A 19137-nucleotide genomic window follows, 5' to 3' on the forward strand; every position below is an offset into this window, starting at 1 on the left:
TTTATTATTTTTGGGTTTAATTTATATTTCCCTGATTATTGATGAAGATAAATATCTCTTCATATATTTAATTGGCAATTTGTTTCTTCCATGAAACGCCTGTGTCTTATGTCCTTTTTAAATTTTTTTTCCTTTTTACTTTTTAAAAAGATTTTATTTATTGAGATAGAGAACACGTGCAAGCACATGAGCCGGGGGTAGGGGGTAGGGGGGCAGAGGGAGAGGGAGAAGCAGGGTCCCTGCTGAGCAGGAAGCCTGACAAGGGGCTTGCTTGATCCCAGGACTCTGGGATCGTGACCTGAGCCAAAGACAGATGCCTAACTGATGGAGCCACCCCGGTGCCAACGTGTGCTTTTTTTATTGAACTCTTTTTTTATAGATTAGGAAGAATTAAAATTTTTTTTTCTGGATTCTAATCTTCTTTTGGTCACCTGTCTTACATATATATAGTCTCCCAGGTTGTGGCTTGCCTTTTTGTTGTCTTGGTGGTATCTTCTGATGAACAAAAGGGTATTTTTAATGCATTTGAGTTTATGGATTGTGCTTTCTCAGTCTTTTTACAAAAAATCTATATCCTGGGTTCATAGAGATATTCTCCAGTAATTTTTTTTCTTGCTACTCAGTTTCTTGCTTCTTGAAATGAAAAATGAGGCATCTCAGCAGAAAGTATTCCCTGCTACCCTAATAGTGGGTGATTTACTGGTCTCAGCATTACTGCAACTATTCCAGACAGGTAAAAATTGAAGCCTTTTTTTTTTTCTTTTGCTCTAAATAAACAAAAAACAAGACATAACTTGGCAAATTTTTTAGCTAAGAGCAAAGTTACAAGTAGTTAATAGTTCAGACGTTTTCCTGGAGGAATCCAGTGTTGGTCCTTGCTAGTTTCACATAAAGTTTATTTTTAAAACTGTGGGTGCAGAAGGGCATAGTAGGGCTGGTTTTGGTGGACGTGACTATTATGTTGTAATTGCTGTAAATTTTTTGTTTTCTAGAAAATTTGGTATCAAAATGCAGTAAGGAATGGGGGAAGAGTAGGATACACGCAGGAGTTCAAGGGTATGGAGCTGGAGTGCCAGTGTCAGGATCCAGGTTATGTCAGCTCTCTGCCATGTGATCTTGGGCAAGTTAGTTCCTTTTTTTTTTTTTTTTTTAAAGATTTTATTTATTTATTCATGACAGAGAGAGAGAGGCAGAGGGAGAAGCAGGCTCCGTGCAGGGAACCTGATGTGGGACTCAATCCTCGGTCTCCAGGATCACACCCTGGGCCGAAGGTGGCACTAAACTGCTGGGCCACCAGGGCTGCCCAAGTCAGTTCCTTTTAAGTCTCAGTTTCTTTACCCATAAAGCAAGAATAATAGTATCTGTCGTGTTCAGGATTTCCCACACCATGCCTTGTTTCACTAGGAGGATTTCCAGTTGTATTTGTAGTTATGATTTATTACAGTGAAAGGACCGAAAGCAAATTCAGAGTGAGAAAGCAGTTGGGGTAAAGTCTGGAGGGAACTAGTGCAAGAGACTTTTCACCATGGAGTCTCCCAGGACATGCTTAATTCCTCCAGCACCGAATTACGGCAATACATGGGAAATGTTACCGGGGAAGCTCTTTAGAGACTCCATGTCCAGGGTTTTTCTTTGGGGCTGGTCACATAAGTACCCTCTGGCTATCATGAACCACAACTCCACACCCTCAGAAGGGCGGCAGGTGCTCAGCAGAAACCACATCATTTGTACACACAGTGTAGGCACAGTGAGCCACTCTTATCAGTTAGGGAATGGTGGGAACGCTCCAAATCCCTAGTTCCCAGACACCAGCCAAGAACCAGCCTTGCAAGCAGGCCTTTCTGAGGCTAGCAATCTCGTGCCTGCTACGCTCTTTCCTGCACACCATCTGACAGTTACTGTGAGGATCATGTGAGATAGTCAATGTGAGTGCTTAGCATAGTGACCAGCATACATTAAGTACTTGAGATGGGTTAATTATCATGATTATTACTAGAAAACTTGTGTAAGGAAGCAACAAATGGCCTGACAAAATCCTCTTAATGGAGCTGAGAGGACCTTTGGAAGACAGCTCATCTACTTTCTTTGAAGATTTTATTTATTTATTCATGAGAGACACAGAGAGGCAGAGACACAGGCAGAGGGAGAAGCGGGCTCCCTGCAGGGAGCCCCATGCAGGACTTGGTCCCAGGAACCCAGGATCATGACCTGAGCCAAAGGCAGATGCTCAACCACTGAGCACCCAGTTGTCCCCCTCATCCCCTTTCTTTCTTTTCTTTCTTTTCTTTCTTTCTTTTTCACTTTCTTATTTTACAGATGAGCAACCTGGGACCCAGGTTAGCTGATTTTCCTAGTGATACCCAGTGTGCCAGGTTAGCTATGGGAACATGAGAATGTTTTCTCATTTTAAAGAGGGAGACTTCCCAGGAAATGCCCATTGTACTGAGCGTGTGAACACAACCTCGGATACACACCTCTAGAAGGCCTTCGACGAGGATGGTTCAAAAGTGGCCTTGGCAGCAGTGTCTGTCTCTGATTTTTAAAGAGATTGGATCTTGTCATTTGAATTGCTCTGATCCTCTTTCTGTCAGTGGGTTTCAGTTTGTGATTTTATTCTGTGAAATCTGATAGTACAGTCGTTGTTCAGGCATGTGATAAACTGATTTTCAGAAGACTGACCTAGTTCTGATTTCTTGTAGATTGGATGTTTCTACTTTGCATCATTTGGAAGGACAAACAGGCAAAGTGTTTTCATATTTTTGAACAGCTCTTTCTAATTCAGCTGGAGTTAAAAAAGAAAGAGTTGATTTCTCTCCTAGTCCCTTCAAATGAACAAACCCTAGATTTTGTTCTGCAGGTAGCAGTGGGCTCTATAGAGAGGCTTTCCTCTGCTTTGGATCAGGGTAGAGAGATAGCCCTCTGAAGCTATATATTACAGATTCTTCCCAGAGAGACAAACTTTCTAATAAAACCATTGTGTTTGTGCCAAAATTTAGCTATAAATCCAAAATGGATTGGTAATGCAGTCGATCTCCAAATCCAGTGTCACTTGTTGTAAAGTATCATACTTGTCCAGAGGATGAAAATGTTATAGCATAAGCCTTTTTTTGGGTAACAGTTTTATTGAGATATAATTCACATATCATGTAATTCACCTGTTTGAAGTGTCCATGATTCTGTGCATTTCAGTATATTCGTAGACTAAAACCAGTCACAACATTAAAAAATTTTTAGAACATTTTCATTATCCCCAAGAAGAAACCTTGTACCCTCTAGTCATCACCCCCAGTCTTCCAGCTCCTCCAGTCCTAAGCAACCACTGACCTGCTTTCTTCTCTATAGATTTGCCTATTTGGACATTTTATGGAAATAGAATCACATAATATGTGGTCTTTGTAACTAACTTCTTTCACTTAGTTTTTTTTTTTTTTTTAAAGAGAGAGAGAGAGCACAGGGTGGGGGTGGGAGGAGGGAGAGGGAGAGAGAATCTTAAGCAGGTTCCATACTTAGCACAGAGCCTGAAGTGGGGCTCAATCCCACATCCCTGAGATCATGACCTAAGCTGAATTCAGGAGTCAGATGCTTCACCATTTGAGCCACCCAGGTGCTCCTCACTTAGGTTTTTTTTTTTTTTTTTTTTAAGATTTATTTATTTATTTAATTATTTTAAAGACTTCATTCATTCATTCATTCATTCATTCATTTGATATACAGAGAGGGAGAGGGAGAAGAAGCAGGCTTCGCACTGAGCAGAGAGTGAGACTTAGGGCTTGATCCTAGGATCCTGGGATTATGACTTGAGCTGAAGGCAGATGCTTAACTTTCTGAGCTACCCAGGTGCCCCAAGATTTATTTATGTATTTGAGAGAGAGAGAGAAAACATGTGTGCACATGGAGGGGGGACACCACACAGGGAGGGACACTGGGGAGGGAGAGAGAAAATCTCAAGCAGACTCCCTTCTAAGTGTGGAGCTCAAGAGATCACGACCTGAGCTGAAATCAAGAGCCTGACACTCAACTGACTAAGCCACCTACGTGCCCTTCATTTAGTTCTTTTTTTTTTTTTTTAACGATTTTATTTACTTATTCATGAGAGACACACAGAGAGAGAGGCAAAGAGAGAGAGAGAGAGAGAGAGAGAGAGGCAGAGACACAGGCAGAGGGAGAAGGAGGCTTCATGCAGGGAGCCCAACGTGGGACTTGACTCTGGGTCCCCAGGATCAGGCCCTGGGCTGAAGGCAGTGCTAAACTGCCGAGCCACCCGGGCTGCCCTCACTTAGTTCTTTTAAAGGTTCATCCATATTGTCATTTGTAGCAGAAGTTCAGTCCTTGTTATGATCAAATAATATTTCATTGTAGGGATATGTCACATTTTATTTATCCATCAATTGTTGGACATTTGGGTGGTTTCTGCTTTTTGGCTGTTAGGACTAATGCTCCCATGAATGTACATGTACAAGGTTTTGTGCAGCATAAGCTTTTAAGACCTGTATTGGGATAGCTAGCATTTATCAAGTACAGACCATGTACTGTGCCAGCCATTGTTCTAGTGAACTGATTTTTACACTTAAGCAATTGCAGTCAAATGGAGGAGATGTTTCAGTAAATACAGTGTTATTATAAAGTATTACAAGTACTATGTAAAGATAAGCCTTGAGTACTGTGGAAGCACAAGGAAAACACGGGCAACTCACTGGGTGTGTGCATGAGGGGGTGGGTCAGAATAATCTTCTGGGATGAGCCTGTGCTAGTCCTAAAGGACAAGAAGGAATTGCAAGCAGAGGAATCTAGGCAGAGGAAGCAGCTGGTGTAGGGGTCCAGAAGTGAGAAGGTGGTGCTTGCTTAAATTTGGAGGGCTAGAGGGAATTCATGATAAAGAATTCATCATGGTGGGAGTGTTAGGATGGGGTGGGAAGGTGAGAGATGTGAGATAGGCTGTAGAAGAGCCCAATGAGGTCTTTTTTTAAATTTTAATTAATTAATTAATTAATTTATCTTTTTAAAAGATTTTATTTATTCATGAGAGACAGAGAGAGAGGCAGAGACACAGGCAGAGGGAGAAGCAGGCTTCATGCAGGGAGCCCAACACGGGACTCGATCCTGGTCTCCAGGATCACACCCTGGGCAGCAGGCGGCGCTAAACCGCTGCGCCACCGGGGCTGTCCCCAATGAGGTCTTAAATGACTTTTTAAAAGATTTTATTTATTCATGAGAGACACAAAGTGAGGCAGAGACATAGGCAGAAGGAGAAGCAGGCTCTCTATGGGGAGCCTGAAGTGGGACTCAATCCTAGGACCCTGGGATCACGACCTGAAGCCAAGATGCTCAACCACTGAGCCACCCAGGTGCCCAGAGAATAAAGTTCTTTTTTTAAAATATATTTTTTTAAAGATTTTATTTATTTATTCATGAGAGACACAGACTGAGAGAGAGAGAGAGAGAGAGGCAGACAGAGACACAGGCAAAGGGAGAAGCAGGGTCCATTCAGGGAGCCTGACGCGGGACTTGATCCCAGGACTCCAGGATCACACCCTGGGCCGAAGGCAGAGCTAAATCGCTGAGCCACCCAGGGATCCCCAAGAATAAAGTTCTTAATAGCCCTGTTTCTCCAACTGTAGGATGGTGGCTTTTGTGATACACTTCAGGAGTTACATGACCTTTATAAAATAAGACTACCATTGCATTAACAGTGGTGTTTGATTCTTGTTGGTCTGGAAAGTATGTAACTAATAATTTGGAAAAGACAGGCTGATGGCTAATAAAAAAATTATCAACTCCATGAGACTGTGTAAGCCTCTATACACAAATGGCAGTATCAGAACTAATGATCCCTCTCTCCTTAAAACATTGACATGACCTTCTCCTGGGCCCCCTCCTAACTCTCGACATCCTTTCCTAGTCTGTTCCTAATCAATCCATTTCTCCTGTTTCTGCTTTGGCTTAGGCCCGTGTCAGTCCTTACCTGGACAGAGACACCTGTGTACCCACCAGCCTTGCTTCTCAGGACTGCTGCTGGACCCAAGGCAGGTCCTGCTGCTTGCTCACTTATGCTCTTTTAGAGGCTCCCAAAGCCCGCAGGATGAAGGACAACACCCTTAGCATGACATAAAGATCGCTTAAGGGGCACCTAGGTGCCCCTATTCTCCTTTTAAAGATACTGCTTTTGACAGGGAGCAGTTCTGAACAGTAAGTTTGTTTTCCTGCAGGCCAGAGAGGACTTTTCAGTATCTAAAAACAAAGGTTGGAAGAAGGTATGATTGGAATTTTACATTATAAAGTATGTATAAAGTGCACACATTTTGTTCCTTGGCTTTCTCTATTCTAGTTGAAGGTTTCATGCAGCAGGTAGCAAACTACGGATGTTTATTATTCTAGAAGGTATTAAAGAAATAAAGGAACTTTAGAGATGTAGGTAAATGCATGGATGATAAATCATCAAGGGAAACTACTGGAAAAATTCTTTGAGGTGTCAAAGAACACCCTGGCACATAATGGGCTGGAGGGACCCAGATTTTGCTGTGGTTCTGATGTGTCTTCCAAACAGCACACGTTCGCAGAGTACCTGTATGTACAAAGCACCTCATTGGGTGCTCTGGGAGCAATAGGATAGACCTTGCCCTGTGGCGAGTCCCCAGCTAGTGGGAGAAGATAAATGTATACAGTTACAACTGCCACAAAGCAAGTGACAGCAGGCCTTGTGACAGAGGGATGGTGCTTTGGGAGAATCCCCATGGCCAACTATGGGTTAGTTTCTTAGAGGAGGGTGTGTCTTAGCATCTAAAGGTTGAGTCGAATTTCAACAGCAGAATAGGAGACAAGGAGTTTCCAGCGGAAGGAGGAGCTTAAGCTTCTCTTCAGAATTGGCTTTGCTGACTTTTGAGAATGGTGAGTGCTTTGAATGGGTGTGGCCTGGGCAGGTAGAGAGGGAAGGTCAGCCTGAAAAGTTCCATCAGCATCTAAATTTGGAAGGGTCTAAAGGCTGAGGACTGCCTATTTCACCATCTTCAGTGGAAAACCAAGGAAGTTTTAGGGCAATGAATTGATGTCATCAGAACTCTACTTTTAGAAATTTCGTATGGGGTGGAACAGAAAAGGGAGAGGGGAGGGACCCTGGGGTGGCTCAGTGTTTGACTGATTGCCGAGGCTAGGACTTCTAGCACTATGTTGAATAGCAGTGATGAGAGTGGACATCCCTGTTGTGTTCCTGATCTTAGGGGAAGGGCTCCCAGTGTTTCCCCATTGAGAATGATATTTGCTGTGGGCTTTTCATAGATGGCTTTTAAGATGCTAAGGAATGTTCCCTCTATCCCTACACTCTGAAGAGTTTTGATCAGGAATGGATGCTGTATTTTGTCAAACTCTAGTCAACTAATATTCGACAAAGCAGGAAAGACTATCCACTAGAAAAAAGACGGTCTCTTCAATAAATGGTCCTGGGAAAATTGGACAGCCACACGCAGAAGAATGAAACTAGACCATTCTCTTACACCATACACAAAGATAAACTCAAAATGGATGAATGATCTAAATGTGAGACAAGAGTCCATCAAAATCCTAGAGGAGAACACGGGCAACACCCTTTTTGACCTTGGCCACAGCAACTTCTTGCAAGATACATCCATGAAGGCAAGGGAAACAAAAGCAAAAATGAATTATTGGGACTTAATAAAAGATAAAAAGCTTCTGCACAGAAAAAAAAAAACCCAAACAAACAAACAAAAACAAAAACAAAAACAGTCAACAAACTAAAAGACAACCTACAGAATGGTGAGTTATGATACTCTATTTGCAATTCTGGCTCTTGTGTTTTTCCATGTCATTTTTAAACGCTTTGAGAATATTGTTATGTAAATATGCACAGTTTACTTGTAGAGAACATGAAATAAGCAGCTCAGTGTATAGAAGTTTTTCTGTGTTTTGGATGGATTCTGGGAGTGGAATTTTTGAGCCAAAGGGTATGACTTTTATTACCATTATCACCGGATCACTCTTTGTTATCATACCAACTTAGTGGCTTAAAACAATACCCATTTATTTGCTCACAGTTTGGTAGGTCAGAAGTCCAGGTGCCGCATGGCTCGTTTCTCTGTTTAGAGTCTCCTAAGCTGAAATCCAGGTGTCAGTTGGCTGGGTTCTCATCTGGAAAGCTCAGTTGCCTAAGGAAGAATCTGCTAGAGGCTCATTCAGGTTGTTGGCAGAATTCGGTTCCTGGGGGTTATAAGACTGAGGTGCATCCCTGTTTTTTTTCCATGCTGATTATTATTTAGGGGTCAGTCACTGTTGGATCCTAGAGGCCACTTTTAGGGCCCTGCCATGTGGTTTCACCTTCTCCATAGCCAGCAACAACCTTTCTCACATTAAAGGCCTCACCCTTAGTATCTCTGACTGCCCTTCTCTATGACCTCAAGATTTTTTTTAATTGCTTTATTTTGTTTTTAAATTTATTTATGATAGTCACACACACAGAGAGAGAGAGAGGCAGAGACATAGGCAGAGGGAGAAGCAGGCTCCATGCAGGGAGCCGATGTGGGACTCGATCCTGGGTCTCCAGGATCATGCCCTGAGCGAAAGGCAGACCCTCAACCACTGAGCCACCGGGCGCCTCTCTATTCCTCCTTTGAGTCAGCCTGGCACAATGCTCCTTAATGTGATACCACTATGATGTTGGCTCCTTTTTTCTGGGGTGAGAGGAGGGACACATTAGTTAGGTGTGCTTTTGTGTGTATTTTTTAAAAAATACTTTCTCTGAGGGACACCTGGGTGTCTCAGTGGTTGGGCATCTGACTTTGGCTGGGGTCCTGGTCCCAGAGTCCCAGGATTGAGTCCCACATCAGGCTGCCTCGAGGAGCCTGCTTCTCCCTCTGCCTGTGTCTCTGCCTCTCTGTGTCTCTCATGAACGAATACATTAAAAAAATAAATAAACATTCTGGTATACTGTCTTCAGTGTTTTTTTTTGGATTAAGTAGCTGATTTAAGTTTCAGTTCATAGCATGGTATAAAATACCACTTTCCTTTATTCCTTTAAGTTGTCTTTAGTCTGGCCCAAGCCCCTTCCTGCTGGCTGCTGGGAAATTCTCTCACAGCCATCACTGGGCTAGCTCCCAATCTTACAGTGGGATCATGTGGCTCCCGTGGCTCTTAACCCCCTGACACCCTGACTTAGAATCTCCTGCCACTCCCTGCCTGGTGCCCTGAGATACAGAGGCTTCCCAGGGGACTCCTGTCTCCTGCAGAGTACCCACATTCACTCTGGTTAGGTGTCGTTCTCTTCCTCTGCTCTCCCTCTCTCCCCCCCTTTTTAAAAAAGATTTTATTTATTTATTCATGAGAGACAGAGAGAGAGAAAGAGAGAGAGAGAGGCGCAGAGATACAGGCAGAGGGAGAAGCAGGCTCCATGCAGGGAGCCCGATGTGGGACTCGATACCGGGACTGCAGGATCATGCCCTGAGCGAAAGGCAGACCCTCAACCACTGAGCCACCCGGGCGCCTCTCTATTCCTCCTTTGAGTCAGCCTGGCACAATGCTCCTTAATGTGATACCACTATGATGTTGGCTCCTTTTTTCTGGGGTGAGAGGAGGGACACATTAGTTAGGTGTGCTTTTGTGTGTATTTTTTAAAAAATACTTTCTCTGAGGGACACCTGGGTGGCTCAGTGATTGAGCACCTGCCTTTGGCTCAGGTCATGATCCCAGGATCCAGGATCAAGTCCCACTTCGGGCTCCCTGCGAGGAGCCTGTTTCTCCCTCTGCCTGTGTCTCTGCCTCTCTCTCTCAGTCTGTCTCTCTCATGAATAAATAAATAAATCTTTAAAAAAAAAACTTCCTCTTATAAGGTGATATGGTGAGTTATGATACTCTATTTGCAATTCTGGCTCTTGTGTTTTTCCATGTCATTTTTATTATTTTTAAATTTTTAAAAAATTTTTATTTATTTATGATAGTCACACACACAGAGAGAGAGAGAGGCAGAGACATAGGCAGAGGGAGAAGCAGGCTCCATGCACCGGGAGCCTGACGTGGGACTTGATCCCGGGTCTCCAGGATCGCGCCCTGGGCCAAAGGCAGGCGCCAAACCGCTGCGCCACCCAGGGATCCCTCCATGTCATTTTTAAACGCTTTGAGAATATTGTTATGTAAATATGCACAGTTTACTTGTAGAGAACATGAAATAAGCAGCTCAGTGTATAGAAGTTTTTCTGTGTTTTGGATGGATTCTGGGAGTGGAATTTTTGAGCCAAAGGGTATGACTTTTATTACCATTATCACCGGATCACTCTTTGTTATCATACCAACTTAGTGGCTTAAAACAATACCCATTTATTTGCTCACAGTTTGGTAGGTCAGAAGTCCAGGTGCCGCATGGCTCGTTTCTCTGTTTAGAGTCTCCTAAGCTGAAATCCAGGTGTCAGTTGGCTGGGTTCTCATCTGGAAGCTCAGTTGCCTAAGGAAGAATCTGCTAGAGGCTCATTCAGGTTGTTGGCAGAATTCGGTTCCTGGGGGTTATAAGACTGAGGTGCATCCCTGTTTTTTTTTCTTTTCTTTTCTTTTCTTTTCTTTTCTTTTCTTTTCTTTTCTTTTCTTTTCTTTCTTTCTTTCTTTCTTTCTTTCTTTCTTTCTTTCTTTCTTTCTTTCTTTCTTTCTTTCTCCTTCCTTCCTTCCTTCCTTCCTTCCTTCCTTCCTTCCTTCCCCTTCTCCCCCCTCCCCCCTTCCCCCTGACTCCCTTCTTTCTTCTTTCCTTCCTTCCTTTCATTTTTTAAGCAAGCTGTACTCCCAACATGGGGCTCAAACTCATGACCCAGAGATCAAGAGTCATATGCTCTACCAATTGAACCAGAGCCAGGTGTCTCTCTCTTTTTTTAATTTGTTTATTTAAAATAGGCTTGATGTCTTTTATTATTTTAAAGTATTATTTATTAATTTTTTTAGTGATCTTTACATACAGCATGGGGCTCAAACTTAACAACCCCAAGATCAAGAGTTACAGATGGTTTCAACTGAGCCAGAGAAGTGCCCCATCCCTTTCCTTTTTCTTTTCTTTTCTTTTTTTTTTTTTTAGGATTTATTTTATTTGTTTATTTGAGAGAGAGAAAGGGAGGGAAGGAGAGAGTGCACCTGAGAGCAAGGGTTGGGGGGTAGGGGCAGAGGCACACTCAGCATGGATCCCACAGGGATCCCATGGATCCAACAATCCTGAGATCATGACCTGAGCTGAAATCAAGAGACGTCCAACTGACTGAGCCACCCAGGCACCCCAAGGTCCCTGTTTTCTTGCTGATTATTATTTAGGGGTCAGTCACTGTTGGATCCTAGAGGCCACTTTTAGGGCCCTGCCATGTGGTTTCACCTTCTCCATAGCCAGCAACAACCTTTCTCACATTAAAGGCCTCACCCTTAGTATCTCTGACTGCCCTTCTCTATGACCTCAAGATTTTTTTTAATTGCTTTATTTTGTTTTTAAATTTATTTATGATAGTCACACAGAGAGAGAGAGAGAGGCAGAGACATAGGCAGAGGGAGAAGCAGGCTCCATGCACTGGGAGCCCGACATGGGATTCGATCCCGGGTCTCCAGGATTGCGCCCTGGGCCAAAGGCAGGTGCCAAACCACTGCGCCCCCCTGGGATCCCTGACCTCAAGATTTAAAGGGCCGATGGGATCAGATTTCTCTGTCTCCCCACAACCATCAAGAACTTTTCATCATCTCAAACAGAAACTCCGTGCTTATTAATCGGTAACTCCTTATTCCCCACTCCCTGCCCCCTCAGCCACCTATATTCTTCTTTCTGGTTTTATGAATTTATCTATTTTCAGTACCTCATGTAAGTGGAATCATGCAGTATTTGTTATTTTGTGCCTGACTTGTTTCATTTAGCATAACATTTTCAAGGTTCATCCATATCCTAGTGTGTAGGCCATTGTGTGTGTGTATACCACGTTTTGTTTATCCATTCACCTACTGATGGCCCTTGGGTTGTTTCAGGTCTCTATCTTAAGGTCACCTGACTTGGGACCTTAATCACATTTGCTAAAATCATTCAAAGCAGCATCTAGATTAGTGTTTGAATAACAGGGAGAGAGAGTGAGTGTGAGTGTGTGTTTGTGTGTGTGTGTGTGTACCACTGGCTGAGAGTGCTGGGACCACCTTCGGGTTCTGCCTACACATGCCCTTTAGGAAGATTGTAGTACTTCTTTTTTTTTTTTTATTTTTATTTATTTATCCATGAGAGACACAGACAGATGCAGAGAGAGAGGCAGAGACACAGGCAGTGGGAGAAGCAGGCTCCATGCAGGGAGCCCGATGTGGGACTCGATCCTGGGTCTCCAGGATCATGCCCTGCTGAAGGCAGCGCTAAACCGCTGAGCCACCAGGGATGCCCATGAGGATTGTAGTACTTCTAATTGGAGGTACCATCTTGCCTTCTTTCATAACGTTTATGTATAAGTTGTTCAAAAGAGTGTGGAAATCGCATCTCATGTCACTGCCTCCCTTTCCAGCCGGGCTTTTCTCTGCTCACAACTCTAGTGGGATGAAGGATGCATGACAGTCGCTTTCTATCGTCCAGTGAGAGTGCTCTGGCTTTTTGTCCCCTATATAGTACCTGTGACTTATTTCTTGAGGGTGTATGAAAGTGAACAATAATGTCCTGACAGCACAGCAGGATTTGGACTTGTCCATATAAGAGAATTTAGGGCTATAACTGCCATGATGAAAGTCAGCCTCATGCTTCAGCCTGAGTGCAGATTCATTTGATTCATTCTGGTCTTTTTTTTTTTTTAATTTTTATTTATTTATGATAGTCACACACACAGAAAGAGAGAGAGAGAGAGAGAGAGAGAGAGAGGCAGAGACATAGGCAGAGGGAGAAGCAGGCTCCATGCACCGGGAGTCCGACGTGGGATTTGATCCCGGGTCTCCAGGATTGCGCCCTGGGCCAAAGGCAGGCGCCAAACCGATGCGCCACCCAGGGATCCCTTCATTCTGGTCTTTAGGCATTTGGACATTGGATCCTGAAAAGATGGTGCTCTCTAGGAACTGAGAGACCTGGGAAATGGAAATCATTAGAATGTGCTAGAAATCTCAGATTAAACGGGAGATGATCATCTCTATAACAAGACTATGACCATGGATTCAGCATGGGTGGTGGTTGAATATTACCACTTGTCTTGCTTGGAGAAGGGGTCCATGCCCTTTGTTTTTTTTGTTTTTTTTTAAATTTTTTATTTATTTATGATAGTCACACAGAGAGAGAGAGAGAGAGAGAGAGAGGCAGAGATACAGGCAGAGGGAGAAGCAGGCTCCATGCACCGGGAGCCTGACATGGGATTCGATCCCGGGTCTCCAGGATCGCGCCCTGGGCCAAAGTCAGGTGCCAAACCGCTGCGCCACCCAGGGATCCCCGTCCATGCCCTTTGGAAAGGTGTGCGGGTGGGGTGGGGTGGGGTGGAGTGGAATGATATGTATGGGTTTGTATGTGTGATGTCCCATGTTAGGTTTTGCTTGGAAGCGGCTCTCAGTAGCTCTGTTAGCTCTCAGCTAGTTAGATACTCTAAGGGTCCTAAGATTATGTCTTCTCAATTTAGAATATACCAGCTTGCCTGTGTGTAATCCTGGTGTCAGGGAAGAGATAACAACTGCCCTATTGTGGAAGGTGAGTGTGAGATATGGATGAGGATTAGAAGGCAGGTAAAGCTTCCATTGTAAATACCTGCCAGCTGGACTTACCTGGGCCATGGGATGGAGACCCAGAGGTGACTATCTGCCTGTCTTCTTCAACCTGAGCTGGCCTTGCTGGCAGAACTGAATGTGTGTTCTCTCTCATAGGCAACTGCAATGTCTGTGGACTGTCTGGGGCAGCATGCCGTGCTTTCCGGGTAAGTGAGCTTGCACTGTTTCTCTGCTGCGGTTTCTGGGAACAAATTACAAATGAAGAGGTTTCTGGGAAGTTGGAAAATACTCTTTCTCTTTAAGCATTGTGGTCATAGAGTTTAGTTCTGCAATCCTAATGACTTTGGGGGTATTTAGAGGGATTCTTTGCAGTTTATTTTTGTCTCTGCCCTAACATGTAAGCAATATAATTCCTTTGAAATTTTAGTGACTGGTACTTTGGTATTGTGTATGGCATGGATTCTATAGAGGGATGCTCTGTGGATTGGTATCACACAGGTAGTTATCAGGATCGAGGGCATCTGGGTTCTAGTTTGGCAATGCCATGAATTATGAGTCCCAGGACATTTATCCAGTCAGTCTCCCTGGACTTCGGTTTTCTCATGAAGGAATTTGATTTCATTATGAAGAAATTGAACTACGTAATTTCTGTAGTGTTTTCTGGCCAAGCATCTTTAAGATTCTGGCAACTAGGTGCCATTTGCTAAATCACTCCAGTACCAGTGTGATGTCACTTAATGGTCAGAGGCACCCCTCTCTTTTCATATTCACTACCTCTCTAAATTTTCTATATTTTCATTAACTTAGTTGTTTATGAACTTACTTAAAAATTCTTTTTAAAGATTTTATTTTTAATAATCTCTACACCCAAGGGGCTCGAACTCACAACCCCAAGATCAAGAGTCAGATGCTCTACTGACAGCCAGCTAGGTGCCCCAGAAATCATTTATAAATTAAGGAATTATTTTCTATTTCATTATTTTATTTTGAAATAATAATTTACCTTAAAAAACATAGCAAACATTTAAATAATTCAAAAGGCTATATATTGAGCAGTAAGTTTTCTTCCTTCTGTTGGCCCACCTTCCCCCGAGATTGTTACCGATACATTTTCTTATGTCACTCTGGATGCATAGGTAAGTAACAATTGATAATGTTTCTTTACTGTCCTCTGCATTCAGTTAAAAAAAACAAACAAACTGCTTTATCGAGATACAATTCATAGACCCGTTTAAAGTGTGCAGGTCTATATATAGTTGAAAAAGTCAGTATAGCGTTACAAGGATTATATTGTCAGACTGCAGAATCCTACCTCACCTTTCCCCCTCGCCTGATTCCACTCACTAGAAGCAACTCATTGAGACTCTTTTAGCTGTTTCTTTGAGGTTGCCTCTGTTTTTCCAAATAGTATATATATACTTGGTATCTTGAATCATCCATCATAGATGTAACAAATTGACTTCTTAAAACAGATGGGGATTTAGCACTTTTACTTTCCTTTATGAGTCCCTTACATGACCTTCCCTCTCCTTCTAATATGCTCATATAATAATTGCTGGGTTGAATCCGTATTTGGGGTTCTTAGACTAATTTTAAGAGGTCCTATACCAATCTGATTCTGGACTTTGTATGTGACCTATTTTTTGTCTTTGGAAGCTTTAAAATGCTATCTTTATCTCTAGTGTTACTTTTACCTCCCGGTGTGTGAAGTTTTTACTGTGATTGCTTTGGTGTATGTCTTTTTTTCATTCATTGTGCTGGGCACTTGGAGGACCCCCCCCTCCTTTTTTTTTACATCATTCATTTTTTTATCTAAACAAATAGAGACATAACATGCACTTGGCATCATGTAGCCATATTAACAACCCATGAAATACTCAGGTGCTAAGGAATAACTTTGTCTCAAATGTTAGACTTTTCTGCATTCATTGATATGGATATTGTCATTTGTAGCATCTGAGGTGGGAATGGGATCACTTCACTGGAAATCAGGCAAACATTCCTGCTTGGCTGTGTTCTTAGATACGTAGATTATCCATTTGATTTCTCAACATGATCTTGAAGGTACTCCATTTCATTTTCTTACATTGAACTTGAAAATATATGAAGTCTGTACTTAAGTGAACAGCATGAGCAAATTTACAAGAATATATGCCCATGTAATCCCTATTCAGGTTAAGATTCAGAGGAGTTTTTAGCGCTGTTGGAAGGCCCTTTCAGTCTGGAAGCCTGTGTCTTCCAGCTTGGAGAGATCTTCCTGCCCCATGTCTTTCATCATTCCCCCCTCTATGCCATGTTCTCTTAGTCAATGTTGGATATCCTGTGTGGATTCTCTGTTGGTCCTTCTTGTTTTGCATTCTGGGAGTTGCCTTCAGCTTTAACTTCTCACTGTTCTATCAGATTTCTTTATTTCAGTTATGCTTTTCATTTCCAGGAGCTCTCTCCTGTTCTCTGTCCTTTACCTTGTCTTCTGTTACCTGACAATGGTTACTGTAGGTTTCTTCTTTTCTCTGTATTACCTCTTTGTTCTTTTTTCTCTCGATCATGTTGGTGCCTGTCTCTCATGTTTCCTCTAGTGACTGGTACTGGCTCCCCATGACTATCAAAGAGTGATCAGTTTACATGTGCGACTGTGGGGTTTGCCAGAGAGAGATCAGGTGGGATCTCTTTTTTTGGGAGGGCATCCAGATGTTGTTATCTCCCAGGTTCTGTGTTGTTAACTTGTTTACCTTTCTTTTTTTTCTTGGGCTGGTCATTTTCCCCTGAGAAGAATCCTCTTGTCACTAGTTGTTGTCTGAAGAGGAAAGGTCAGTGTTGTGCATGCTGAGTAGGGAAGAGGCCTGATGGTCTCACACTCCACCTCGGGCCCTGTTTTGAGCACAGCTCCTCATATACTCACATGCTGCTGTGCCTCTTGTACCAGGCCTGGGGCTCTTCTCAAGTAGTTTCTGTAAAGCACATCACCCCGCTCCTGCCAGGTGATGGAGAAGTGGTCACTCAACTCCGTGGGGTGTGCATAAACTGCCTTCCTTAGTGCTCTTTCAAGCCGGTCTTGTTCTGTTCTGCTTTTGGCTCTCTAGCCTTCTCTGTTCCCCTTGCCCGTAGGCTGAAGCCTCCAGCTCCTGGGCTGGGGTGGGTTCTGCAGGGTGAATCAGCTTGCCTCTCATTCATTTCTCTGTGGGCATTCAGGTGTTTGCATTCTTTCCATCCGTTACCATTTGTCCATGCACTCTTCACTTCCTCTCTTTTTTTGCCTTTGTGAGTTTCTGTCTTACATTTTTACTTACTTCAGTGGGTCTTCAGGAGGGAATGTATGTTCAAGCAGGCATGTTTATCCTGAAGTACTCACTTTCTGTGGCTCTATGTTTGCTCTGTAATGCCTCTGACCTCCCCTGATGAGCTCTCTCTGTAGCTGTCTATAGTTCTATAGCCTTTCTCTGTCATTGGTACTAACGGGAAGATGCCATTGTTCTTGCTGCAGGATCAGGTGATGCCTTCAGAGGAGGTCAGAGATTCTAGATCTTTGTTCTGCACGAGAAGTTCCAGAAGTTTTGTGAATTTGTGTCTTGCCTGTGTTTCCCTGCTTCCCCCCAACCCTCTCTTGTGGGGTTTCTGCTAGAGTTCCGTGTGCCATTTTAATGTGTGTTTCTTTATCTTCTGAGCAGGGAGATTAATCTTTTTCTTTATCATTGAGCCCACCCATCCTCATTGATACTGAGGGGCTTGGAGTGTTCTCTAACAACAGCTAATGGCTACTGAGATGTTGATTGACACACCAAGGATTTTTCACTTAAAGCAAAGGGAAAATAGGTGAACATAGGACCCTGTTTTCAGAGCCTTTATATTGATTAGCACCTTGAACATTATCAGTGCTTAATATGTCATTTTCATTATTATTTTACTGGTTATTATTTCCTTCTTGATAGACTTAATTGCTTACAGCAGGTAGTCTAGTTGCAAGGGAGTTTGAGATTTTCTCCAGGATAATGGGCTAAGGGATGAGTGATGTGTGTAACACACACATTTATTGAATGCAAAGGACTGTGCCTGGTGAGGAGAGATTGGAGACACGATCCACACTTCGCTCAGTCTGTTCAGGACTGAAGCCTTCCCATCAGTAGTTTTACTACAGAGATAAATGCTACAGTCAGATGCATACTGCGCCATGGGAGTAGTGTGGCAATAGGGACAAACCCTAGCTGGGCAATTGATGGGAAAAGACGGACAGACTTGGACAGACTTGGAGCTGAATCCAGTGGGTAGATGTCAGACTTCCAAGGATCCAGTGGGAAAGGCCATCTCTAGTGATAGGCTCTCACAGGGACGTGGCTTCCGCTTGCTTAACAATCACCTTGACTTCCTCTTGTCACTCGTATGCCTTTCAGAGTAGATAAATGTCATACACATCTGGGATATTTTTGAGCACTGTTTACAAACCAGATGTAGTTCCAAGTGTGCTTTTCTGTGTTAATGCTAATGCTGTTATATCATTATAATATTGGTGTTGTTTTCCCAGCCGCCGATTCTTATACATCGTTAATCTAGATGCCCCTTTCGAAGGTCACCGAAAGATCTCTCGCCAGAGCAAATGGGACATTGGAGCTGTGCAGTGGAATCCTCATGACAGCTTTGCACACTATTTTGCAGCTTCGGTGAGCTCATTTTAGGAGTACAGTAAAAGGCTTTTAAAAGTGTGAGCTGGGGCTGGTTAGATCTATGTTCTATGTAGACTAGAAAATGTAAACCTCATTTCTTAGGCAGAAAAGAAATGTTTGATGATTCTCAAAGGAAGATTGAAGCAAATTACAGACATATATGTACACATCCACACATGTGTGTTTCTAGATGTGAGCAGAATTGTTGGCATCCATGGTGTCAGTTCTTTCGTTTCTGAGACTTTGAGAGAGGAATGAGTAGATACCTCCATTTTGTGTGTGTGATACAACCTGGCAGGTAGATAACTGTCCAGTGACTCTGACCTTCATTGCTTTTAGAGGGATCAGGAGTCTCCACGTACCCATCCACTCAGAGGAAAGGATTCTGTCTTGATTGGGATTTATTAGATCAGCTAACTTCCTGAGATTTTATGTGCTTGTTTGTTTGTTTGTTTGTTTGTTTGTTTATTTATTTATTTTAAAAAAAGATTTATTTATTCATGAGAGACACAGAAGAGAGAGAGGCAGAGACATAGGCAGAGGGAGAAGCAGGCTCCTCACAGTGAGCCTGATGCGGGACTCAATCCTGGATCCGGGATCACGACCTGAGCTGAAGGCAGGCGTCCCTTATGTGCCTGTTTAGATGTGAATAATTAGGTTTTCCAAGGGATTCATGTCTAAAAAAGGATCTGGGCTAGATCATCTTGGATGTTTCACCAGATTCTCTATCAGCATTCTGTTCTTCTAGAACAGAGATCTAAACGTTTGGCTCCTTTTGCACTGGGCCAGGAGGACAGTATTTAGAAGGAACCCTTCT

The 19137-nt window shown here is 43.1% G+C and overlaps 1 protein-coding gene across 1 annotated transcript in view; it reads left to right on the forward strand.

Moving 5' to 3' along the window:
- WDR59 (WD repeat domain 59) overlaps nucleotides 1-19137 on the forward strand; it is a 101485-nt gene that overhangs the window by 10531 nt on the left and 71817 nt on the right. Inside the window, exons 2-3 of the mRNA XM_041772575.1 lie at nucleotides 13822-13871; nucleotides 18182-18317. Of these exons, the coding sequence (XP_041628509.1) occupies nucleotides 13822-13871; nucleotides 18182-18317 (186 nt within the window). The remainder of the gene's footprint in view (nucleotides 1-13821; nucleotides 13872-18181; nucleotides 18318-19137) is intronic.

Source organism: Vulpes lagopus, chromosome 10 (assembly GCF_018345385.1).
Source record: "Vulpes lagopus strain Blue_001 chromosome 10, ASM1834538v1, whole genome shotgun sequence".
In the NCBI taxonomy this organism is placed as follows: Eukaryota; Metazoa; Chordata; class Mammalia; order Carnivora; family Canidae; genus Vulpes; species Vulpes lagopus.